General features: G+C 46.8%; 1 protein-coding gene across 4 annotated transcripts in view; it reads right to left on the bottom strand.

Annotated features, from left to right (window-relative positions):
• Positions 1-22,260, bottom strand: part of LOC125463976 (uncharacterized) — a 145,799-nt gene that overhangs the window by 92,119 nt on the left and 31,420 nt on the right. For all 4 annotated transcript variants that reach the window (XM_048555826.2, XM_048555828.2, XM_048555827.2 and 1 more), the window contains one exon: positions 5,973-6,088. In XM_048555826.2, the coding sequence (XP_048411783.1) occupies positions 5,973-6,088 (116 nt within the window). The remainder of the gene's footprint in view (positions 1-5,972; positions 6,089-22,260) is intronic.

Genomic DNA, 22,260 nt, shown 5'->3' on the forward strand with positions numbered 1-22,260 from the left:
GTGTGTATTGGACTGAGTTCCAACAAACACAAGCTCAGCTGTGGGGAGCGTCAGTTGATCTCATGTTATTTACATCTCTCCAACAGACATGGCAGCAGAGAGGCCTATGTATTACAACTGAAATAGGCTACACTCTCTGCTCATTAAAAAAAACCTTGTAAAATCAAATATAAAATGATACTGGGTAAAATGTATAGAATTTCCCAGAACATGCTGAGCTGAATCTTATCACAAGTTGGCGAAATATCATTTCATCAAGTTTTACAAAGGGTTTCTCTTCATGATGTCTAATGAGTTTTCTCCAGTAATCATCCAATAATCATCCAATTTCTCCATAATCAGAGGTAACGGTATTACAGCTGAATAAAGACAACAACAGAGACATGAGGAAGGAGCTGGGCAGAATTGACTGGAAGAGGGGCTGAGCAGGAAAGGCAGTGGAACAGCAATGGCAGGAGTTTCTGGGAGTAATTCAGGAAACACAGCAAAAATTCATCCCGAGGGAAAAAGAAGCATGGTACAGGGAGGATGAGGCAACCATGGCTGACTAAGGAAGTCAGGGATACCATAAAAGCAAAAGAGAAAGCATATAATGTGGCGAAGGGCAGTGGGAAACCAGAGAATTGGGAAGCTTACAAAGACCAACAGCGGGTAACAAAAAAAAAGAAATAAGGAGGGAGAAGATGAAATGTGAGGGTGAGCTAGCCAGTAATATAAAGGAGGACTATAAGAGTTTCTTTAGACCTATAAAGGGCAAAACAAAGGCAAAAGTGGACATTGGAAAACTGGAAAATGACGTTGGAGAGATAGTGTTGGGGAACAAGGAAATGGCTGAGGAACTGAATAATTACTTTGCACCAGTCTTCACGGTAGAAGACACGAGTAACATCCCAAAAATTCAACAGAGCCAGGGGGCAGGGCTGAGTATGGTGGCCATCACCCAGGAAAAAGTGCTAGTTAAACTGATTGGCCTGAAGGTGGATAAATCACCAGGACCAGATGGACTACACCCCAGAGTTCTAAAGGAGCTAGCTGAAGAGATAGTGAAAGCATTAGTGGTGATCTTTCAGGAATCGCTAGAGTCAGGGAGGGTCCCAGAGGACTCAAAAATCACTAACGTGACACCCCTGTTTAAAAAGGGAGTAAGGCAAAATATGGAAAATTACAGGCCAATTAGCCTAACCTTGGTCGTGGGTAAGATTTTGGGGTTTATCGTAAAGGATGGGATTTTGGAATTCTTGGAAGTGCATGGTATAATAGGATAAAGTTAGCATGGCTTCATCAAGGGGAGGTCATGCCTGACAAATCTGTTAGAATTCTTTGAGGAAGTAATGAGCAGGTTAGACCAAGGAAAGCCAATGGATGTTCTCTACCTGGATTTCAAGAAGGCCTTTGACAAGGTGCTGCATAGGAGGCTGCTGAGTAAGATAAGAGTCCATGGTGTTAGAGGCAGGGTGCTAGCATGGATAGAAGATTGGGTCTGGCAGAAAGCAGACAGTGAGGATAAAGGGGCCTTTCTCAGGATGGGGGTGAACACAAGTGGTGCTCTGCAGGGGTTGGTAGTGGGACCACAGCTTTTCACTTTATACATTAATGATCTAGATGAAGGAACTGAGGGTATTCTGGCTAAGTGTGCAGGTGATACAAAGATAGGTGGAGGAACAGGTCGTATTGAGGATGTAGGGAGGCTGCAGAAGGATTTGGATAGGTTAGGAGAGTGGGCAAAGAAGTGGCAGATGGAGTACACTGTGGGAAAGTGTGAGGGCATGCCCTTTGGTAAGAATAAAAGCATGGACTATTTTCTAAATGGGGGAGAAATTCAGAAGTCTGAAGTGGAAGGAGACTTGGGAGTTCTCGTCCTGGATTCTCTCAAGGTAAACTTGCAGGTTGAGTCAGTAGTCAGGAAGGCAAATACAATGTTGGCATTTATTTTGAGGACTTGAGTAAAAAACAGGGATGTACTTCTGAGACCCTATAAGGTCCTGGTCAGGCCACATTTGGAGTATTGTGTGACGTTCTGGGCCCCATATCTCAGGAAAGATGTACGGGGCCTGGAATGAGGCTCAGAGGAAGTTCACAAGAATGGTCCCAGGAATGAAAACCTTAACATATGAGGAACATTTGAGGACTCTGGGTTTATACTCGATGGAGTTTAGAAGGATGAGGGGGGATCTAATTGAAACTTACAGAATACTGAATGGCCTAGACAGAGTGGATGTTGGGAAGATGCTTCCATTGGTTGGAGAGCCTCAGACCCAAGAGCACAGCCTTAGAGTAAAGGGAAGACCATTTACAGCGGAGATAAGGAGAAACATCTCCAGACAGAGAGTGGCGAATTTATGGAATTCACTGCCCAGAAGGCTGTAGAGGCCAGGTCATTCAGTACATTTAAGACTGAGATAGGTTCTTGACTGTCAAGGGGATCAAGGATTATGGGGACCAGGAAGCGGCATGTCAAGGTGGCCCTAGAGGTGGGAAGATCCTCCACCCACCCTCCATCTTCATGACTGGAGGGAGCTGAGACTACCAGCCTAGAGTGTGCCGAACCTGCGTGAGAGCAGGGCACATGGCAGAGGACAGCAGAGTGACCCTCTTCGATCCTTCCTCCACTGTCTTCACAGTCACCCTGACTGTATTGCAGACCCCCTGGCCTGGGGTGTGGGTACTAGCAGAGGCGGTAGCTCTGATTTACTGGTCACCGAACTGGTGTTAGACTAAAGCCAGCATCAATTGCAGCCCAGCTGAACCGACCATCCTCCACGTTCTGCTCCGAGGAATGGTGACCCGACCCAGAACTGTAACCCTGATTTTCTCTCCACAGATGCTGCCAGACCTGCTCAGCTTTTGCAGCAACTTCTATTTTTGTTCCTGCCCCAAAATGGAGGTTGGTTGGGGAGTTGGGGGGAGTCGCGACGTGTGTTCAGATGGTCAGCCGTAGACCCCCAAAGGTCAGTAAGGAGCCCCCCCCGCCTCATGGGAGAACTGATACGAGGGGCACCTAGAAGAAGGGCCAGGACAGAGAGGAAGGAAAGGTATTCAGCACAGAGGCACAGGGCAACTGGACCTGTCACAACCTCACCAGATGGAGAGAATAGAGGAGGAGGAAATGAGGGGGGAGGAAATGAGGGGCAGAGGAAGCGAGGAAGGAGGAATCGAGGGGTGGAGGAAGCGAGGAAGGAGGAAACGATGGGGGGAGGAAGCAAGGAGGGAGGAAACGAGGGGGGTAGGAAGCGAGGAAGGAGGAATCGAGGGGTGGAGGAAGCGAGGAAGGAGGAAACGATGGGGGGAGGGAGGAAACGAGGGGGGTAGGAAGCAAGGAGGGAGGAAATGAGGGGCGGAGGAAACAAGGGGCAGAAGAAGTGAGGAAGGAGGAAACAAGGGGGGAGGAAACGAGGGGCGGAGGAAACGATGGGGAAGGAAATGAGGGGGAAGGAAGCGAGGAAGGAGGAAACAAGGGGGGGAGGAAACGGGGGGAGGAAATGAGGGGCGGAGGAAACGAGGTGGGAGGAAACGATGGGCGGAGGAAACGAGTAGGGAGGAAACAAGGGAGGCGATGGAGAAGGCCCCATGGTCCCACAGCAAACTAGAAAGAGGCAGTTGTATGATGTATATACCAGCAGGACCTTCGACGGCAAAGATGTGAGGAAGGATGGCCACCAACATAAGTACCATGGAGAGTCAGGAGGGGGAAGGGGAGAAGGTGAGGAGCATCCCAGAGACACTGGATGGCACGAGCGACCTGGTGATACCCAACCTCCAACCACCAAGAACCAAGGTGTACCCAGCACACCAGAGCTTCGGACAACCGAGAGCAGCAATGCTCCAAATCAGGGACTGAACATAACAGAACTTCTGCCAGGCTCAGAACTGACCTTCCTGGCCTTGTTCCTGTCCCAATGACACCAGATCAGGTAATGCCCCCGAGGGAGGAACAGGACATCTACGTCAGTGCGGACAGCATCCAACAGTTAGCTTACACCACGAGGATCCAGGGAGCCCCCAGTGACAAGACTATATTCAGTAATCCCGTAAACTCTCAAAGTGGGTTTTTAACTTGCCATGACGTGTATTGACGTGTGTCCTGTTAAATCTACTACAAGATGTGTCTGCACGTTATCTGACCTGGCCAATGCCAAAGTGGCCCTCCCGTTGCTACAGGATTGTGGCATACCGCACCTCAGCAGCTGCAGGAAATGGTCAAGCTTGCGGCTTGCGATTTGGTCAGGGGGAAGCAGTATTCTGCTGCGAGGAGACAACCTCACCACCTCTGAAGTTAAGGAGGTGGTGGGTGGGCACCTACAAGTAGCAGACATTACATACAGAAAGGCTCCCCTAAAGACTAATTAGCCAGTACATCCTGGTGGTCCAGAGTGAGCAGCTGGCCATCTGCTCCCTCTGCGGCTGGCAATGTCCAAACCGGTCATTCTGGCCGGAGACGTCGACTGTATTGTCAATGCGGATGGACAATCTGGATGGACTGACAGCGAACTGGACCCCTTACGGGTAATAACCTAGTCATCAGGTGTGAGACACTCTCTCTGTTGCTGTACGTGGTTCCCAGATCCTGCCCCATTGCACTCACCCGGGCACTTCACCTGTGCAGGTCTAAGGTGGACCCTGGCCACAAGGACACCATGCACAAAACTCAGGATAAGGTGGGCGGAGGGTTGGGAGAGGACGGGGCCGAAGGACATACCCAACGTCATTCTCATCCTGGTGGCTACCTTTGTGTGTGGCTGTGTCACACTGTGCTTAGACCCCCTGTACACAAACACTAAGTGTGACTATGTACTGGGGTTCTACCTGCATGCAGTGTTGCAAAGGATGGCTCTGGCCTTGTTGCTACAGAATGCTCTAAGTGTTTGGATCTTTCTACATCACCTGTCTTTCATGGAGAAATTTGCAAAGAAAAACACCTTTGATCATAAGTCCGTCCAGAAATTGTCAGCCTATGGTATCCTCGAGACCCTGCAGAGGGTGGATCTTATCCGGTTGCTCCCTGATCAGGCTGTCAAAGCCATTTGGCAGAATGCCTCATCACCAGAACTTTGCAACAAGCACCAAGACATCGCTTGGCTAGTGGTGAGAGGGGCGCTACCTGTGAGATCCTTCATGTATGTCCAGGACACTCTGCACCACCGCAAGCTACCCTCGAAGCAGCTGTGGGGGGTAGAGACTGTTACCCATCTCCTTCTGGAATGTGCCTTTGCAAAGGAAGTCTAGAGGGAGATGCAGGTTCATCCCGAGCTGCTCTATGCTGTATGGTCTGTTCCCCGGGATGCTCACCGAGACAAACATCGGTGTAAGATACTTTTTGGCCTGCCTGAATCGTATTGGTCTTCCAGAGCAAGGCGTTGTCCCTGACTGAGCGTAACAGACTGGCACATTCCCTGGTCCAGGACTATGTGCTGAGGGGCACACTAAAGCTTGGAACAGCAACCCCCAAGGCACTGTGTAAGCTCTTTATGTATAACTGGGTTCCACCCAGTTATCGGACCCTCCTGGTGCTGCAAACACGTGTAAATTGTAGTCTTGTACTAGTAAGAAATGCCTTTGGTTTGTTTGGATAGAGTTAAATTTCAATGTTTGTTTGTTACTACACAATGTTGCTACTGTACTGAACCGAACTGCTTTAGCTACTATCTATGTATCTTTAGATATTTTTACCAAAAAAGTATATTTTGGAAATAAAAAAAATCTATGCTGCTAATAATAAACAATAAAGCAAAAAATAGCATCAGATTGGGAACAATTATCCCTCTAAATATTCTTTGTTGTAGCTGCTCTATTGCACTGAGGTTACCACGAGGCACTCTGCTTCTCAGCCTTTCCCCTCACCTGGGGTGCGGTGACTCTCAGGTTGAACCACGATCAGGCGCCTATCTAATGAGAGAGAGTAGCTCTGCAGTCTGGCAAATCAATGAAAATTTGACTGTTTTATTTTAATACCCACGTTTCCCTTTGATCCTTACCGAGAAACATTACGGAACTCTGCGCGTGCCAGAAGTTATCAATGCCAGGTACAAAGTAGGAAACAGACTCTGTCGTCAGTCCATGAATGATGGTCGCCAGCCATAAATACTTCCATCTGTTACAGGCAGACAGCAACAGGAGAGTCGTCAACATTGGTGTGTCACAGCCAGTGACCGGGCCTTGTCCCGTTATATTGCCCTTTCTGTTCACACAGTCAGAGTAAAGTTTGCATTTTATGAAGTCCCAGAAACGTACACATCAAATAAAAAAGAAATCTTTTCTTTTAAATCAAAGGACTCGGAGATTTTAGGCTACAGGTGGTTTAGAAACACACTTCGCTGCACCAGCATTGAGAGAGAAATGACCGTCCTGCCATTTCCCGAAGCCATTGACTAGGAGTGGAGGCTAACCAGATTCCAGGGTTTCTTACAGCTCTCCTACCTGTAGCAGTGATCTGCATCAGATGAGCCCTTGGCTCAGAGTCATGGTGCTCAGTGGTGAGAGAATGTGAACAGGAGATACAGTAGAGGAAAGAGATGGAGGACTGGACTTTATGACACTGAGCCTTCCCCCATCAGTGTAAGTGGATCAGACATGAAATTGTGAAGCCTCCCCACTGCCTTCCCACCCAGTCCTCACCTGTCTCCCATTTTACACAAAGAAGCCATATTAGAGGGGAAAAGCCCTTACTCCTATCGAGGCCATAAAGCAGCCATGCAAAAGCCTCAGCTGCTATCTGACCCACTGCAGCAGAAAGGAGTAGGCCTGTGCAGGTAACCCCAGCAGCTTTCGCAGTGTAGGGTGCTGGGTACAAACAGTCCCTGGGTGGGGTTACCGTTCTACATGGTTCAGCTCCCAGGTGAGGAGAGTCCCTTCCAAACGCTGAAAGGGCATGAGGCTAGGATGTGCATTCTAGTAGCATCACCCTGGAGTGGCAGAAATGATGGAAGGTGATCCATTGAATAGGAAGGCTGGTGGGCTGGATGGTGAGGAGAAGGTTTAGCACGGTCACCTTCATTGCTCAGACCTTTGAGTATAGGAATTGGCATGTCAAGTTGAGGCTGTTTAGGACATTGGTTGAGGCCTCTTCTGGGATACTGTGTCCAGCTATGGTCTCCCTGTTGTAGGAAGGATATGATTAAGCTGGAGAGGCTTCAGAAGAGATTTACTACAACACTGCTAGGAATGGAGGATTTGAGTTATAAAGAAGAAGCTGGATACACTGAGGCTTTGTTTCGCTGGGCCCTAGGAGGTTGCGAGGTGACCTTTATGGACCTTGAGGCATATAGATCTCTTTTCCCCACAGCGGGAGATTTCGAGACTAGGTGCGATATTTTTAAGGTGAGAGAAGATGTAAAACGGAGATGAGAAACAACATTTTTAAATAGAGAGTGGTTTGTGTGTCGAATGAATGTCCAGAGGAAGTGGTGGATGAGGGCACAGTTACAATATTTGGACTGGTACATGAATAAGACACAATTGGAGGGAAATGGGCCAAGCGCAGGCGGGTGGGATTACGATCGGAGTGGACTGGTTGGACCGAAGGGTATGTTTCCATGCTGTGTGACTGTATAAGGAAAGCTTAGAGCAATTCTGAGAGGGAGGGATAGTGCGTGTGGCTGAAGTGCAGGTAGAGTGGCGGACATGGTGGACCACCATGGCTTTGCTTTTGTTTAATCACCCTCCTCAGGTCCCTCCACACGCACTTCGGGGTCTCTCCCTCCTCTCTTTAAGTCTGTTTTCTTATCAGAACAGGCAGTGCACATGTGCTAAATCAAACGAAACTCACTGAATGTTACGTCAATGGTAAAGTGAATAAATTAAGTGTAAACAGCCAAGAGAGCTCATGTCAAAATATCAACTGTGGAGCCTGTGTGTGTAAGTGAATGCTTAATTAAGATTTTATGAAAGTGTACTGTTGTGTGTGTGCACACACGTATTTGAATAAATGTTTGATAGAGGATATGTGGTTTGTCTTATGCATGTCAGTGCGTACATCAGTGTGCGAGAGATTGTATTAGTGTATCAATGTGTGTGCACGGGTGTGTGAGAGAGTCTGATTTAGCACAGAGATAGTAGGAACTGCCAGTGCTGGAGTCTGAAATAACAAGGTGTAGAGATGGATGAACACAGCAGGCCAGGCAGCATCAGAGGAGCAGGAAAGCTGACATTTCGGGTCTGGGCCCTTCTTCAGAAATGGGGCAGGGGAAGGGGGTTCTGAAATAAATACAGAGAGGGGGAGGCAATGATGGAAGGTGAATGGAGGAGCAGATAGATGGAGAGATGATGGACAGGTCAAGGAGGTGGGGATGGAGCCAGTAAAGGGGAATGTAGGTGAAGAGTTGGGATGGGGGTTGGTCAGTGAGGAGGGAGGGGTGGGTAGGTGGGAGGGAAGAAGGGCAGGTCAAGGAGGTGGGGATGAGGCTAGTAGGTAGGAAGTAGGGGTGGGTTTTGATGAGTGAGGTGGGAGGAATGGATAGGTGGGAGAAAAGATGGAAAGTCAAGGAGGCAGGGACAACCTGGGCTGGTCTTGAGATGAGGTCGGGGGGTGGGGAGATATTGAAGCTTGTAAAGTCCACACTGAGAACATTGGGCTGCAGGGTCCCAAGGTGGAATATGAGATTTAGCACACAGGCATGTCTGCTTTAGAAGAAAACAGACTTAAAGAGAGGAGAGGGAGATTGCTAAGTGCATGACTATGTGAGAGAGTGTAAGTATGTCAGGGTACGAGAGTATCTGTGCGTGAATGTGTATCCGCGTGCAAGAGAATGGGGCAACACGGTGCCTCATGGCGCCAGGGACCCGGGTTTGATTCCACCCTCAGGCAATTGTCTGTGTGGAGTTTGCACATTCTCCCCGTGTCTACATGGGTTTCCTCCGGGTGCTCCCGTTTCCTCCCACAGTTCAAAGATGTGCAGGTTGGATGGGATGGCTGTGGGAAACGGTGTGGGTCTAGGTCTGATGCTCTTCAAAGAGCTAATGTGGACTCGATGGACTGAAGGGCCTGCTTCCACACTGCAGGGATTCTATATCAGTGTGAGAGGTTCAATTATGTGCGAGACAGTGCGTCAGTGCGAGGCAGTGCGTCAGTGCGAGGCAGTGCGTCAGTGTGAGAGAGTGCTTCAGTGTGAGAGAGTGTCAGTGTGAGAGAGTGCATCAGTGTGAGACAGTGCGTCAGTGTGAGAGAGTGTCAGTGCGAGGCAGTGCGTCAGTGTGAGACAGTGCGTCAGTGTGAGAGAGTGTCAGTGTGAGAGTGCATCAGTGTGAGACAGTGCGTCAGTGTGAGAGAGTGCGTCAGTGTGAGACAGTGCGTCAGTGTGAGAGAGTGCGTCAGTGTGAGAGAGTGCGTCAGTGTGAGACAGTGCGTCAGTGTGAGAGAGTGTGTCAGTGTGAGACAGTGCGTCAATGCGAGGCAGTGCGTCAGTGTGAGAGCGTGCGTCAGTGAGAGGCAGTGTGTCAGTGCGAGGCAGTGTGTCAGTGCGAGAGAGTGCATCAGTGTGAGACAGTGTGTCAGTGTGAGAGAGTGTCAGTGTGAGACAGTGCGTCAGTGTGAGACAGTGTGTCAGTGTGAGAGAGTGCATCAGTGTGAGACAGTGCGTCAGTGTGAGACAGTGTGTCATGCGAGACAGTGCGTCAGTGCGAGACAGTGTGTCAGTGCGAGACAGTGTGTCAGTGTGAGAGAGTGTCAGTGCGAGGCAGTGCGTCAGTGCGAGACAGTGCGTCAGTGTGAGACAGTGTGTCAGTGTGAGAGAGTGCATCAGTGTGAGACAGTGCGTCAGTGTGAGACAGTGTGTCATGCGAGACAGTGCGTCAGTGCGAGACAGTGTGTCAGTGCGAGACAGTGTGTCAGTGTGAGAGAGTGTCAGTGCGAGGCAGTGCGTCAGTGCGAGACAGTGCGTCAGTGTGAGACAGTGCGTCAGTGCGAGAGAGTGCGTCAGTGCGAGACAGTGCGTCAGTGCGAGAGAGTGCGTCAGTGTGAGACAGTGTGTCAGTGTGAGACAGTGCGCCAGTGCGTAAGCACATGAGAGAATTGAGCAGATCTTGACCTTTTGTCATATAAAACAGATAATCGGGCAACTCGATTTACATCTCTGTTAATTTTTAATTTGGAATGGCTTCAGCACTGAACTATGATCTGGCCCAGTAACTACAACGACAGTGCATGTTACTGAGCTGACTCCTGGGTGCTTTTCTGAGTGGCTGCTGTGAGAAGTGTTCTTCGTGCTTATAGTCAGTCCAGGTTCCAGGTGAATTGCTCAGAGCATGAGCCTTTATACGGGTTCAAGGGAGAAGGAACAAGTGTGGATTCCAGGCCAATGACATTTAATGTCACCAAAGAATGAAATGCATTATAGAATCAGAGTGCCTACAGTACAGAAACGTGCCATTCGGCCCATAAAGTCTGTGCCAGTCAAAAACAAACACCTATCTATTTTAAGTGATAATGGGAACTGCAGATGCTGGAGAATCCAAGATAATAAAATGTGAGGCTGGATGAACACAGCAGGCCAAGCAGCATCTCAGGAGCACAAAAGCTGAAGGGTCTAGGCCCAAAACGTCAGCTTTTGTGCTCCTGAGATGCAGCTTGGCCTGCTGTGTTCATCCAGCCTCACATTTTATTACCTATCTATTTTAACCCCATTTTCTAGCACTTGGCCCATAGCCTCGTACACAAGTACACATCTAAATACTTCTTCCATGTTTCCTGGGTTTCTGCTTCCACTACGCTTACAGGCAGAGAATTCCAGATTCCTACCACTGTCTGGGTGAAAAATCTTTTCCTCACATCTCCTCTAAACCTCCTGCCCTTTCCCCGAAATCTGTGGCCCCAGTCATTGATTCCTCTATCAAAGGGATAACTTCCCTCCTGCCCACCCTGCCTGTCCCTCATAATTTTACACATCTCAATCATGTCTCAGTCTCTTCCGCTCCAAGGAAAACAACCCCAGCCTGTCCTATCTCCCTTCATAACCAAAACTCTCCAGCCTGGGCACCATGCTGTAAATCTCCTGTGCACTCACTCCAGTGCTTTCCATTCCCCCTATATTGTGGATTCCAGAACTGCACACAATATTCCAGCTGCGGTCTAACCACAGTTTTATACCATTCCAGCATAATCTCCCTGTTCTTAAACTGTATTCATTGGCTAATAAAGTCAAGTTTCCATTATGCCTTCTTAACCAGTTTACCTACCTGTCCCACTACCTTAACAGGCCAGTGCACATGCACACCAAGGTGCCTTTGATCCTCTGTGCATCCCAGGGCCCTACCATAGAGCCATACAGCACAGAAACAGATCCATCATTCCAACTCGTCCATGCCAATCAGATATCCTAAATTAAACTAGTCCCGTTTGCCAATCTTTATATATTCCTACGCCTTGCTTGTCCTGCCCAAATGCATCACCACTTATCTGGATTGACCAGCCCATCTATATTCTTTTGTAATCAAAGTCTATACTCCGTACTTTTTACCATCCCACCAATTTTCGAATCATCTGCAAACTTATTGATTAACCCTCCGACATTCAATTGTTTATATAAACCAGCACTACAAGGGGCCCCGACCCTTATCCCTACAGAACGTCTCTGGTCACAGGCTTCCAATCACCAGAACACCTTTGACCATCACCCTCTGCTTCCTGATACACTTCCCAATTCTAGATAACTTCGTCTAGTCTCCCTGCGTCCCATGGTCTCTCGCCTTTGCTATCAGTTTCTCAATGGGACTTTATCAAAAGTGATAAAAATAAATTTGAAGTTCAAACCAACTAGTCTAATGGTAACTGCTTCCAATTATTGCAAAAATCCTCCTGGTCTGCTAATGTCGGTGCTTACGGCCTGGCCTCTATGAGACTCCAGGCTTACACCAATGGTTTAATAAGTCGTTCAGTTCAAGAAGTATTAGGGGTAGCCAATAAATACTGGCCTTGACAGTGGTGCCCACATCCCATGAAAGAATTAAGGAGAAAGAAAATTATATAGATGAACAGAGCAGAAATGATAAAATAACACAGCTTTGAAGGAGTCTAATCTGCTCACTGTGACTGTGCCAATCAATTAGTCTCACTCTTCCGGCCTTACCTCATTGCTCGTAAATATTTTGATTTTCAAATATAAATCCAAACCTCAAAGTTTTTGAGAAGGTTTGTAGCTCGGGCTGCGGATGAAGTTGTAGACTTGCTCATTGAGCCGGTGTTTGGTTGCAGACGTTTCGTCACTCTGCATGGTAACAGTGGCAATGCGTCTCTGGTGAAGCATTGGTGTTCTGTCCTCCTTGTTAGTCATACGCCTTTGTTTGTTAGGGTGGTTGGCATTTTGTATATCGGAGCTAGTTCAATGTGTTTGTTGAATACCAGGCCTCCAGAAATTCCCTGAAATGTCTCTACTTGGCTCGTGCTATTGTGGATGTGTTGTCCCAGTTGAATTAGTGTCCTCCTTTGTCCATGTGTATTGAGACCAGTGAGAACTGGCTATGTTTCTTGGTGGCTAGTCGGTGTTAGTGTATCCTTATTGTTAGTTTTCTTCCAGTTTGGCCTATGTAATGTTTTTCACAGTCTTTGCGTGGTACAGAACGCCAACGCCGCACCAGAGGCACACTGACAATGTTACCTCGCAGGCTGACAAAACACACCGCTCTGCGAGCAAGTCTACAACATAATATCCAGTCCTCTTTCAAAAGTTACCATTGGTTCCATTCCCACGGTCTAACAATGAGACACAGAAGATGCCAGTATTTCATATTAATGCATCTACTGTAAAGAGCTCTTGAGGATGTGGGACATGTTGTAAAAATGCAAGACCTTTTCTTTCTCAATTCAAACAAGACTCTAGTAACTTTGTGACATGGCTGATTTCTCGAAGATTGGTATTGGCAAGGTCTGTATAGCTGTTGGGCAGGAGTAGAGAAAAACACGATAGGGGTCTGTTAACTCAGTGAACTGGCCAGCTTGATGCAAAGGAATTTCAACAGTGTGGTTCACCGCTTGTGCTAGCTGAAGCTAACATGGAAATCTCACTTTCTCAACCTCTCCCCTCACCTGAGGCATGGTGACCCTCAGGTTAAACCACCACCAGTCCCACCACAACCCGTCTTTCTCTTTCGAAGAGAGAGTAGTCTTATGGTCTGCTGGAACTTTGGCATATTACCTTTGCAAGGATGCTAGCTTGTTCTACACTCCATCCAATTCTCTGTTCGAGACAATGGAAACTTCAAGGATGCACAGATTGTAAAAAGGGCGTGCAGATGCATTCATTTTATTTGTTTCTTCAGGAACATCTGCACAGCTTATGGACAGAAATCATTTTGGAGTCTGATCACAGCAATGTGTGTGCACGTCCAGTTGATCTTGAAGCATTGGTAGATTATAATTCACCCTAGCTTCACCTGGGACAATGTTTTTGTCAGTCTCTGATAGGGAATCAATCTTATGCTTCACCTTTGACCCATTATGCAGTGCAGCAGTGTTAAGTTCCAAATCAGTGGGAAAACAACAATTTAAATCTCCTGCCCAGAATAGATAAAGATCAGAGAGACAGTAACCCCTGTTGTTTGCCTGCTCAGAGCTCACTATGGATAATATTTCTCTCTAGTTGCCATTCCACATTGGCAGATTCAAATTCTCTGCCTAGGTCCCATCTGTTTAACCCAAATTAGATCAATAATGGAACAAAGTGAGAATTGAATTCTCACTTGTGCCTACACTGTGGCATGTCAAAAATTGTTACCAAACCTCCAGCAGCACCAACATAACAATTCTGTCGATTTTATGGAAACCAGGTAAATTTCCCTTAAACCTCACCAACAGCGTACATTTTATAGGAATGAAGATTTAAAATGCCAGTTTTTAAGGCAGGGCTTCCCAAAGTGGGGGACAGGACCCCAAGTCTGGTCATGAGCTCAGAGGTGAACAGTGACTTTGTAGACCTCATTGAGATACACCAGAGATACTCTCACTCAAACAGGCCTCTGCTCACTCAGACGCCCCACTCCAAGGTCCCTCAGGCCCCCACTTCCACAGGCCCTCCGTCTCTGCCCCTCAGCCCTCATCCCCTCCTCCCTCATCCTCCACACTCCTACTCCCCACTCCTTCAGCCCCTCCTTCCCTGCCCCCTCAGTCCTCAATCTCCTCCTACCTCAGCCCCCACTCCCTACTCCCTCAGCCCTTCACTCCCTCAGACCCCCACTCACCCCCTCAGCCCCTCAATCCCCACTCCTTCAGTCCCCCCCACTCCCACAGGCCCTCATTCCCCACTCTTTCTAGCTCCTCCTTCCTTACCCCTGAGCCCTCACTCCCCCCGCCTCAACCCCTCAATCTCCACTTACTCAGCCCCCACTCCCCACTCTCTCAGTCCCTCACTTTCCAGTTCCTCAGCCCCCACTCCCCACTCCTTCAGTCCATCCTTCCCTGGCCCCTCAGCCCTTAGTCTCCACACACCTACTCCTTTATCCCCCAATTCCACACTCCCTCAGCCCCTCACTCCCTACTCCATCAGTCCCTCTCTGTCCATTCCCTCAGCCTCCACACACCTATTCCCTCAGCCTTCATGCTGCCTCCATCAGCTCCTCAATCCCTACCTACCTCATCCCCACAATCCCCATCTTCTCAGCCCTGCACTCTTTACTCCCTTAGTCCCTCAATCCCCTCTCCCTCAGCCCCCACACCTCTCAGCCCCTCTGTCAATCCTTCCCTCAAATTTTCACTCCCTTCTCCCTCAGCCTGTCACTCCCCTCTCCTGAAGCCCCCATACTCCTGCTTAATCCTTACTCCCTGAGTTCTCACTGAGGGGTCTCAACAATCTTCAAATCTTGAAATGGAGGGAGTATTTTTGACAAGAATTGGTTCAAGGTTTCTCTACTGGTGATCTTCTTCTCACTGGGTGTATTCAGTTAGTGACAAAAGCACAGAACCCACCTGGATCAGGGTTTTCTCCTCCCCTCAGTAAACCTCCATCTTCTATCCGCCTCCCCCTCTCCCTATTTATTTGAGAACCCCTTTCCCCTCCACCATTTCTAAAGAAGGGTCTAGGCCTGAAACATCACTTTTCCTGCTCCTCTGATGCTACTTGGCCTGCTGTGTTCATCCAGCTCCACACCTTGTTATCTCCGAGCCTTCACCCTAACTGGAACTTGCCGCTTTAAAAAGCCTTTCCATCTTCTGCCTGCAGAATATGCACTAAATCCTCAAACTGTGACCTTCTCTGAGCTAATTTCAGTTCCCATTAGCTCCAAACTCATCAGGAACTTTACTGGTGTTGCAATTACCAATTCCGTTTAGGCCAAACAGTTACTAAACTGGTAAAATGCTATGTACAAGAGAATCTAATTCTGATTGGAATCCAGCCATTTGTCTCCAAACATTCAGAGGAACTGCATTCTAGCTAAAAATATCCACATACAATACAACAAAAATTCAAAGCATTGTATTTGACAAAGGATCCACTGTCTTTCTTCTCTGTTTTGCTATGTCCTCTTTTCCCATAAAGTAATAATTTCAACTGACATTCCTGAGAGAGTTCTGCACAGTCAGGGATGTTGTCTTTTGGTTTGGATATTATAATGAGCCTATTAATCCTTCCAGGTGGCTACAAATGAGCTGATTGAAGAAGAGTAGGGAGATTCTCCTCAGGCTAATATTTTTCTCCCAATTAATGTTCTTCAAACCAATGGTCACTTTGAATGATTTAGGTCACTATCACATTGTTGTTGGTGAGAACTGTCTGTGAGTGGATGAACAGCCTCATTTCCTCCTTTATTGTCAGTAACAATGCGACAAAAGTTCATCATCAGTTGTGAAGGGTCTTTAAATGTCCCAAGAGCTAAATAATTATAATTTTGTCTCCATTTCTCTCCTGAAGACAGCAATGGCCACTATATATATCACAGGTGGAGACAATGAGCTCTTACCCCATCACGCTCAAGTTCGACATGGACCTAGACACAAATACCTTGCAGGCTTCGTCCCTGGTTAGTGATTGGCTGACTTGTCGTAGAATCCCGACAGTGCAGATTGAAGCCATTTGGCCTGTGAGTCTGCATCGACCCTCCAAAAAGCATTCCACCCAGACCCACCACTCCCCACTCTATCCCCACAATCCCACATTTCACATGGCTGGTCTACATAGCCTGTGCAGCTCTGCACACCATGGGGCAATTTAGCATGGCCAATCCACCTAATGTGCACATCACTGCACACTATGAGGGAATTCAGCATGGCCAATCCACCTAATATGCACATCACTGCACACTATGAGGGAATTCAGCATGGCCAATCCACCTAATATGCACATCACTGCACACTATGAGGGAATTCAGCATGGCCAATCCACCTAATGTGCACATCACTGCACACTACAGGTATATCTAGCATAGCTAATCCACCATCTTCCATTGTCTTCTCTGTAGCCAAGGCCAACAAGCTCTAAATGACCGACAGCAGATTTTGGATCAAGCTTGGGCCCACATTGCCTTTATTGGTAACTTCCCTGAAGCATTGAGAGAAAGGGAAAGTGCTGAGCATGTTTATTTCTGGCCTTGAACATCATGCCCAGGATGACGATCACTCTGCGTCATCCCCTGACAAATGAATGAATGTCACCGCTGCCAGGATGAAAGGGCTGGCTTTACTTCCTTCCTTCTCTGGAACAATGAGGTCTGCTCCCCTCGAAAGGCTGAGCTCTGTTCACGTGCAGTCTCCAGGAATATCACACAGAAGGAGAAATAAGACTAGCCTCCAGTTCTCTCCACCGCCCTACTCCTTCTCCTAATCTTCAGTGACTGTGCTCCTCCTGTGCACCTCCCCACAGAAGTTGGAGTTCGGGACAATAATGCAGAGCATGTGCACTCTTATATGGAGTGCCAGGAAATATGAAAAGCAAATACAAAAGAGAGAGAAATATGTCGTAATTACTGACTCAAAATGTCTATCAGTCAAGGATCAGGCAGGAGAAGGATAAGTCTAGGACATTCTATACAGCTGCAAGGATTGTCTACCACATTCCACAACATTTCACAGTTGAGTAATTTAAGAGCTGAGCTGTAGGCCCAAATTGCCTCCACTTATAAACATCAATCAGAGTCCTATATTCAAGTGTGAAATTTTAAATTGCATTTCTCACCATATGAATAATTCAAATATTAGTCCTGAGGCTTGATAAAGAATTAAACTTCTGAGATCCCAGAGAACTTTTATTATCTTCAGATCACAAAATAATAGTCTGCGCAAGCTCTAAATTATGGAAAATGGTTTCATTGCACCCAAGAAAGAAAGCATTTGCTTTCATGTGATACTTCCATCATCTCAGGAACTTCCAAAGTGAATTCCTTTCAAATTGTTGCAATGATGTAGACTGTTGCCTTCTGAGTGTGAATTGTTTTCAGTTGTAAATTTAACGGGTATGTTTAGCCTGAGTCAGCTGAGCTGCCAGTGCTGTTCTTCTGTCATCCAGAAGGGCTATGTTACGAATGTACAGTGTTGACAGGGAAGCTGGCTGACCAAATTTGTGTAAATTACACAAGTCCTTCTGCCTAGTGAATAAGTGAAGACAAACTCAGGGGAGCAGGACAGTTGGTAGATGAGGAAAGGTGAGGCCCAAAGGGTACAGGAAATGCCCATAATTTTGGAACTGTGCCCCCTCACCCTCAGAAATTCATTGTACTCAAAAGTCCAGCACATGGTAAACTTGTCTGTTGAGTCCAGCCAGAGTTGAAGGGTTTTGGATTATGGGGAACGCAGGGATGCCATGGGAACTGACGTAAAGCAATGAATGTCAATGAAAAGGAAAGGAAAGATTTGCATTTGTATATGCAAATTGGTACTCACGACCATCAGGAGTCTCAGAATGCTTTTCAGCCAATGGAACACTGCTGAGGTAGAGAGCCTACGTTGTTAAGTGGGCCAGTTTATGCATCGCAAATTCCCACAGATAATGAGATAATGACCAGCTAATCTGCTTTTGTGATGATGAGTAAGGTACAAATATTGACCAGGGCATACTTTTTCTAAAGTTGTGCTTGGGACCATCTGAACAGATGAATGAGATAGAGTCATTAGAGATGTACAGCACAGAAACTGACCCTTCGGTCCAACATGTCTATGCCGACCAGGTATCCTAAATAAATCTAGCCCCATTTTCCAGCATTTGGCCCATCTCCCTCTAAACCCTTCCTATTCATATACCCATCCAAATGCCTTTTAAATGTTGTAATTGTACCAGCCTCCACCACTTCCTCTGACAACTCATTCCATACATGTACCACCCTCTGTGTGAAAAAGTTGCCACTTGGGTCCCTTTTAAATCCTTCCCATCTCACCTTAAACCTATGCCCCTCTAGATTTTGATTCCCCCACCCCAGAGAAAAGACCTTGGCTATTCACTCCCCATCCATGTCCCTCATGATTTTATGAGCCTCTATAAGGTCACCCCTCAGCCTCTGATGCTCCAGGGAAAAGAGCCCCAGCCTATTCAGGCTCTCCCTACAGCTCAAAACCCCCAACCCTGGTGGCATCCTCGTAAATCTTGACTGAACTCTTTCAAGTTTCACAATATCCTTCCTAAAGCAGGATTCTGGGTCATCCAAGATGGAGGACAGGTAAAAATGGTGACTGTAAAAGCTGCTCCTTTTTTGAGGTATTTTCAGTTTTGGAGCTGATTTTCTCAAATTCTAGGAGCAGTAATTACTGTTTTGTAAAGCTGTTGCATTGTCTTAGAGCTTAAAAGGATCAAAACAACAGCACTTTAAAAAGGAGGAAGGCAGACAAGGGCAGTGACCACATGGGCAGTGATTCAAACAGGGAAAGGAGCCAACACTGCTGTCTGATCCAGGAGTGACCTGCACAGCTGTTGTCTTTGCTCAGGGATAGAGGAACTGCCGACGAAGAATGGTCCAGATCCGAAACGTCAGCTTTCCTGCTCCTTTGACGCTGCCCGGTCTGCTGTGTTCATCCGGTTCCACACCTTGTTATCTGTTGCCTTTGCTGTCTGGTTTCAATTATCTACAGACATCGGTGTTCATTCTAAGGTCTTATTTTAACATCTCATCAGGCAGCACCTCTGACAGTGTGGCACTCCCCTGGTACTACACAGGGAGATCAGCCTCGATTCTTTGTTTAAGCCCAGAAACGTAACTTTGAAGCCCAAAATCTTGAGAGCCAGAAGTGAGAGTGTTACTAGCTGAACTGCAGCCATCAGCTTGAACAATAATGAATTCAGAGTTGACATTTTAACAAGGGCATGGCTGCAGGGAAACGCAGAAATACCAAGGGAACAACTGTAAATAATTCATGAAAATTTTGGCACTTTCAGTCAGCCTCCTGTAGAATTTAGGAAAAATAATCCACAGTATTTTAAAATACAATTTGGTGAGGAGGCTGTTTGCTTTATATGTAAAGTTGTGGGTGATTAGGGATGAGTAATACGCCTGTCATTTTTTTTTACGGGACCAAATTGCATCATGAACCTTGATAATTACAGCTTTCAACAGACTTGGTGGCATCTCTTCTTACCATAGATACCTAACTTCAAAGAAATGAAATGACATTGACGACATTTAAACACACTGCAGAAGCGATATGGACATTTAGAGGTCGTCACTGTGAATCTCCCCACTCAGGCTTCTATCCCTCCTACAGTAAAGAAACAGCTCTTTTCAGAGCCACCCTCTGTGACTGGGACAAAAGATCCTTTTCAAGCCTTTCTGCAGCTTTTGACATATTTGACCACACAATTTTTCTCCGGTACCTTTTCCCTGCTATCCCACTGGTTGGGTCCACTTTCACCAGCTTCTGTTCTTATCTTGCCAGCTGTATCCAGGGAGTAACCTGAACTGATTATCCTCTCACCCTCATCCACATCAACAACAACAAAGTCTACCTGACCACACCTGTCCTAAAACCTCCACTGTTTCCAAATTTTGATTTGATTTATTATTGTCACATGTACCTAGGTATAGTGAAAAGTTTTGTTTTGTGTGCAGTACAGGCAGATCATACCATACTCAGTGCATTAGGGTAATAGAACAGAGCAAAGAGCACAATGTTACGCTATAGAGAAGGTGCATAAAAAGTGGGATCAACATTGAATTTGAAATTGGAGAGGTCCATTCAGCTGTCTAATAACAGCAGGGAAGAAACAGTTCTTGAACTTGTTGGTCCACGTGTTTAAGCTTTTGTGTCTGCTGGTTTGGAAGGGAGTATAATCAGGGTGGGAGGGGTCTTTGATGATATTGACTGCCTTCCCAAGGCAGCAAGAAATGTAGATGGAGTCAATAGATGGTTTATGTGATGGACTCGGCTGTGTTCACAACTCTTTATAGTTACTTATAGAATGAAAAGAGCAGTTGCCATGCAAAGCTGTTATGCATCCAGATAGAATGTATCCAGATAGAATGTTTTCTATAGTGCATGTTTAAATATTAGGAAGAGTTTTTCTGGACATATCAAATATCCGTAGCCTTCCAAGGAAGCAAGTGTGTCCGTGAGCTTCATCGACTGTCGCATCAACAGATTGCTGGTGATCGTCATTCCTAAGAACTTGATGCAGCTGACCATCTCCATCTCAGCTCCATCGATGTAGATAGGCGTGTGCCTTCCACCTTTCTCCCTGAAGTCAATGACCAGCACTTTCATTTGTCGGATTGTCAGATTGCTTCCCTGACATCCAAGCAGAAATTTAATCCAACTAAAGTTCCCTGACTCCATCTCCCTTCCTGACAATAGTCTGAAACTAGATCAAACTGTTCACAATGTACTTAATCTTGAGATGAGCTTATTAGCATCATTGCTAAGGTCATTTATTTCCGCTGATGTAATGTTTTCTGATTCCAATCTACCTCAGTCCATGTGTTGCTGAAAGCCTGGTCCATCTTTCCTACCTCTACACACGATATTCCCACGGATAGCCTCCTACCCATCGTAACCCCTAAAGCTTTGCTGCCTGTGTCAAATCAGTTTCCATTCATTCAATCCTCCCTCTGTTCGTTGCTGTACATTGGTTCCCAGTTAGATGAAACCCAGATGTTAACATGATCATCCTTATTCGAAATTCCCTTCATGGCCTTACCCCTCCCTTTCACTCTCACCTTCTCCAATACAACATAACTTTGAGATCTCTGTAAATCTCCAATGCTGCAGCATTCCAGATTTTAATCACTCCAGCATCATGGACGATGCCTTCAACTACCTCGTCCTTAAGCTTCAGTATGCCCTTCGGAAACCTCTCTTACAGAATCATAGAATGAATACAGTGTAGAAAGAGACCATTCAGTCTATCCAGCCCATACCAACTTCAGCAAAAGTAACCAGTCTCCCTCCCCTCCCCTCCCCTGCTGGCCCTGCAAATATTTATCCAGTACCTTCTGAAAATCTTGTTTGATTCTGCATGTACCACTCTCTCACGATCCCAACAATATGCTATGTAAAAACAAATTCCTTGTGTAGCCTTTAACTCTTCTGCCACTCACTGGTTTTAGCGTCATACCGCATGGAAACGGGCCCTTCGGCCCAACTCATCCATGCCGACCAAGTTTCCCAAACAAGAACACCAGTCCCATTTTGCCTGTTCTCAACTATTCTGTTAAAGGGAGCAGTTTCTCCCCTTCTGCACCATCTGACCGCTCAAGATTTTGAACAATTTCATCTCCTCAGCCTTGCTCGAAGGAGAAGAGCCCAGTGTCTCCAAATCATCCATAAATCTGAGATTGCTCATCTGAAAATATTATCACTGCTGCCTCACAGCACCAGGGACCCGGGTTCAATTCCACCCTCGGGCGACTGTCCGTGTGGAGTTTGCACATTCTCCCCGTGTCTGTGTGGGTTTCCTCCGGGCGCTCCGGTTTCCTCCCACAGCCCAAAGATGTGCAGGCTAGGTGGATTGGCTGTGGGAAATTTCCTGTAGCATCCAGGGATGTGTAGATGAGGTTGCTTATAGGCGGATGGGTCTGGGTGGGATGCTGTAAGAGTTGGTGTGGACTTGTTAGGCCGAAGGGCCTGTTTACACACTGTAGGGAGCTAAGTAAGTAAGTAAAATGTTTATGCACCCGCTCCAGAGCATCCACAGCCTTTCTCAAGTGTGGTACATGGAATTGAACACAAACTTCAGCTGATGCCAAACCACTGTCTTATGAAGATTCACCGTAACTTCCTTTGCTTTTGAATTCTATGCGTCTAATTAGATAATAAAACAAGGATCCCATTTGCCGAGGATAAAGTTTGCATTTATATAGAGCCTTTCACAGTCTCAGGCCATCAAGAAATCGCCAACTGAGCCAACATTGACACTTTGGCACAGA

This window comes from Stegostoma tigrinum, chromosome 26 (assembly GCF_030684315.1).
Source record: "Stegostoma tigrinum isolate sSteTig4 chromosome 26, sSteTig4.hap1, whole genome shotgun sequence".
In the NCBI taxonomy this organism is placed as follows: Eukaryota; Metazoa; Chordata; class Chondrichthyes; order Orectolobiformes; family Stegostomatidae; genus Stegostoma; species Stegostoma tigrinum.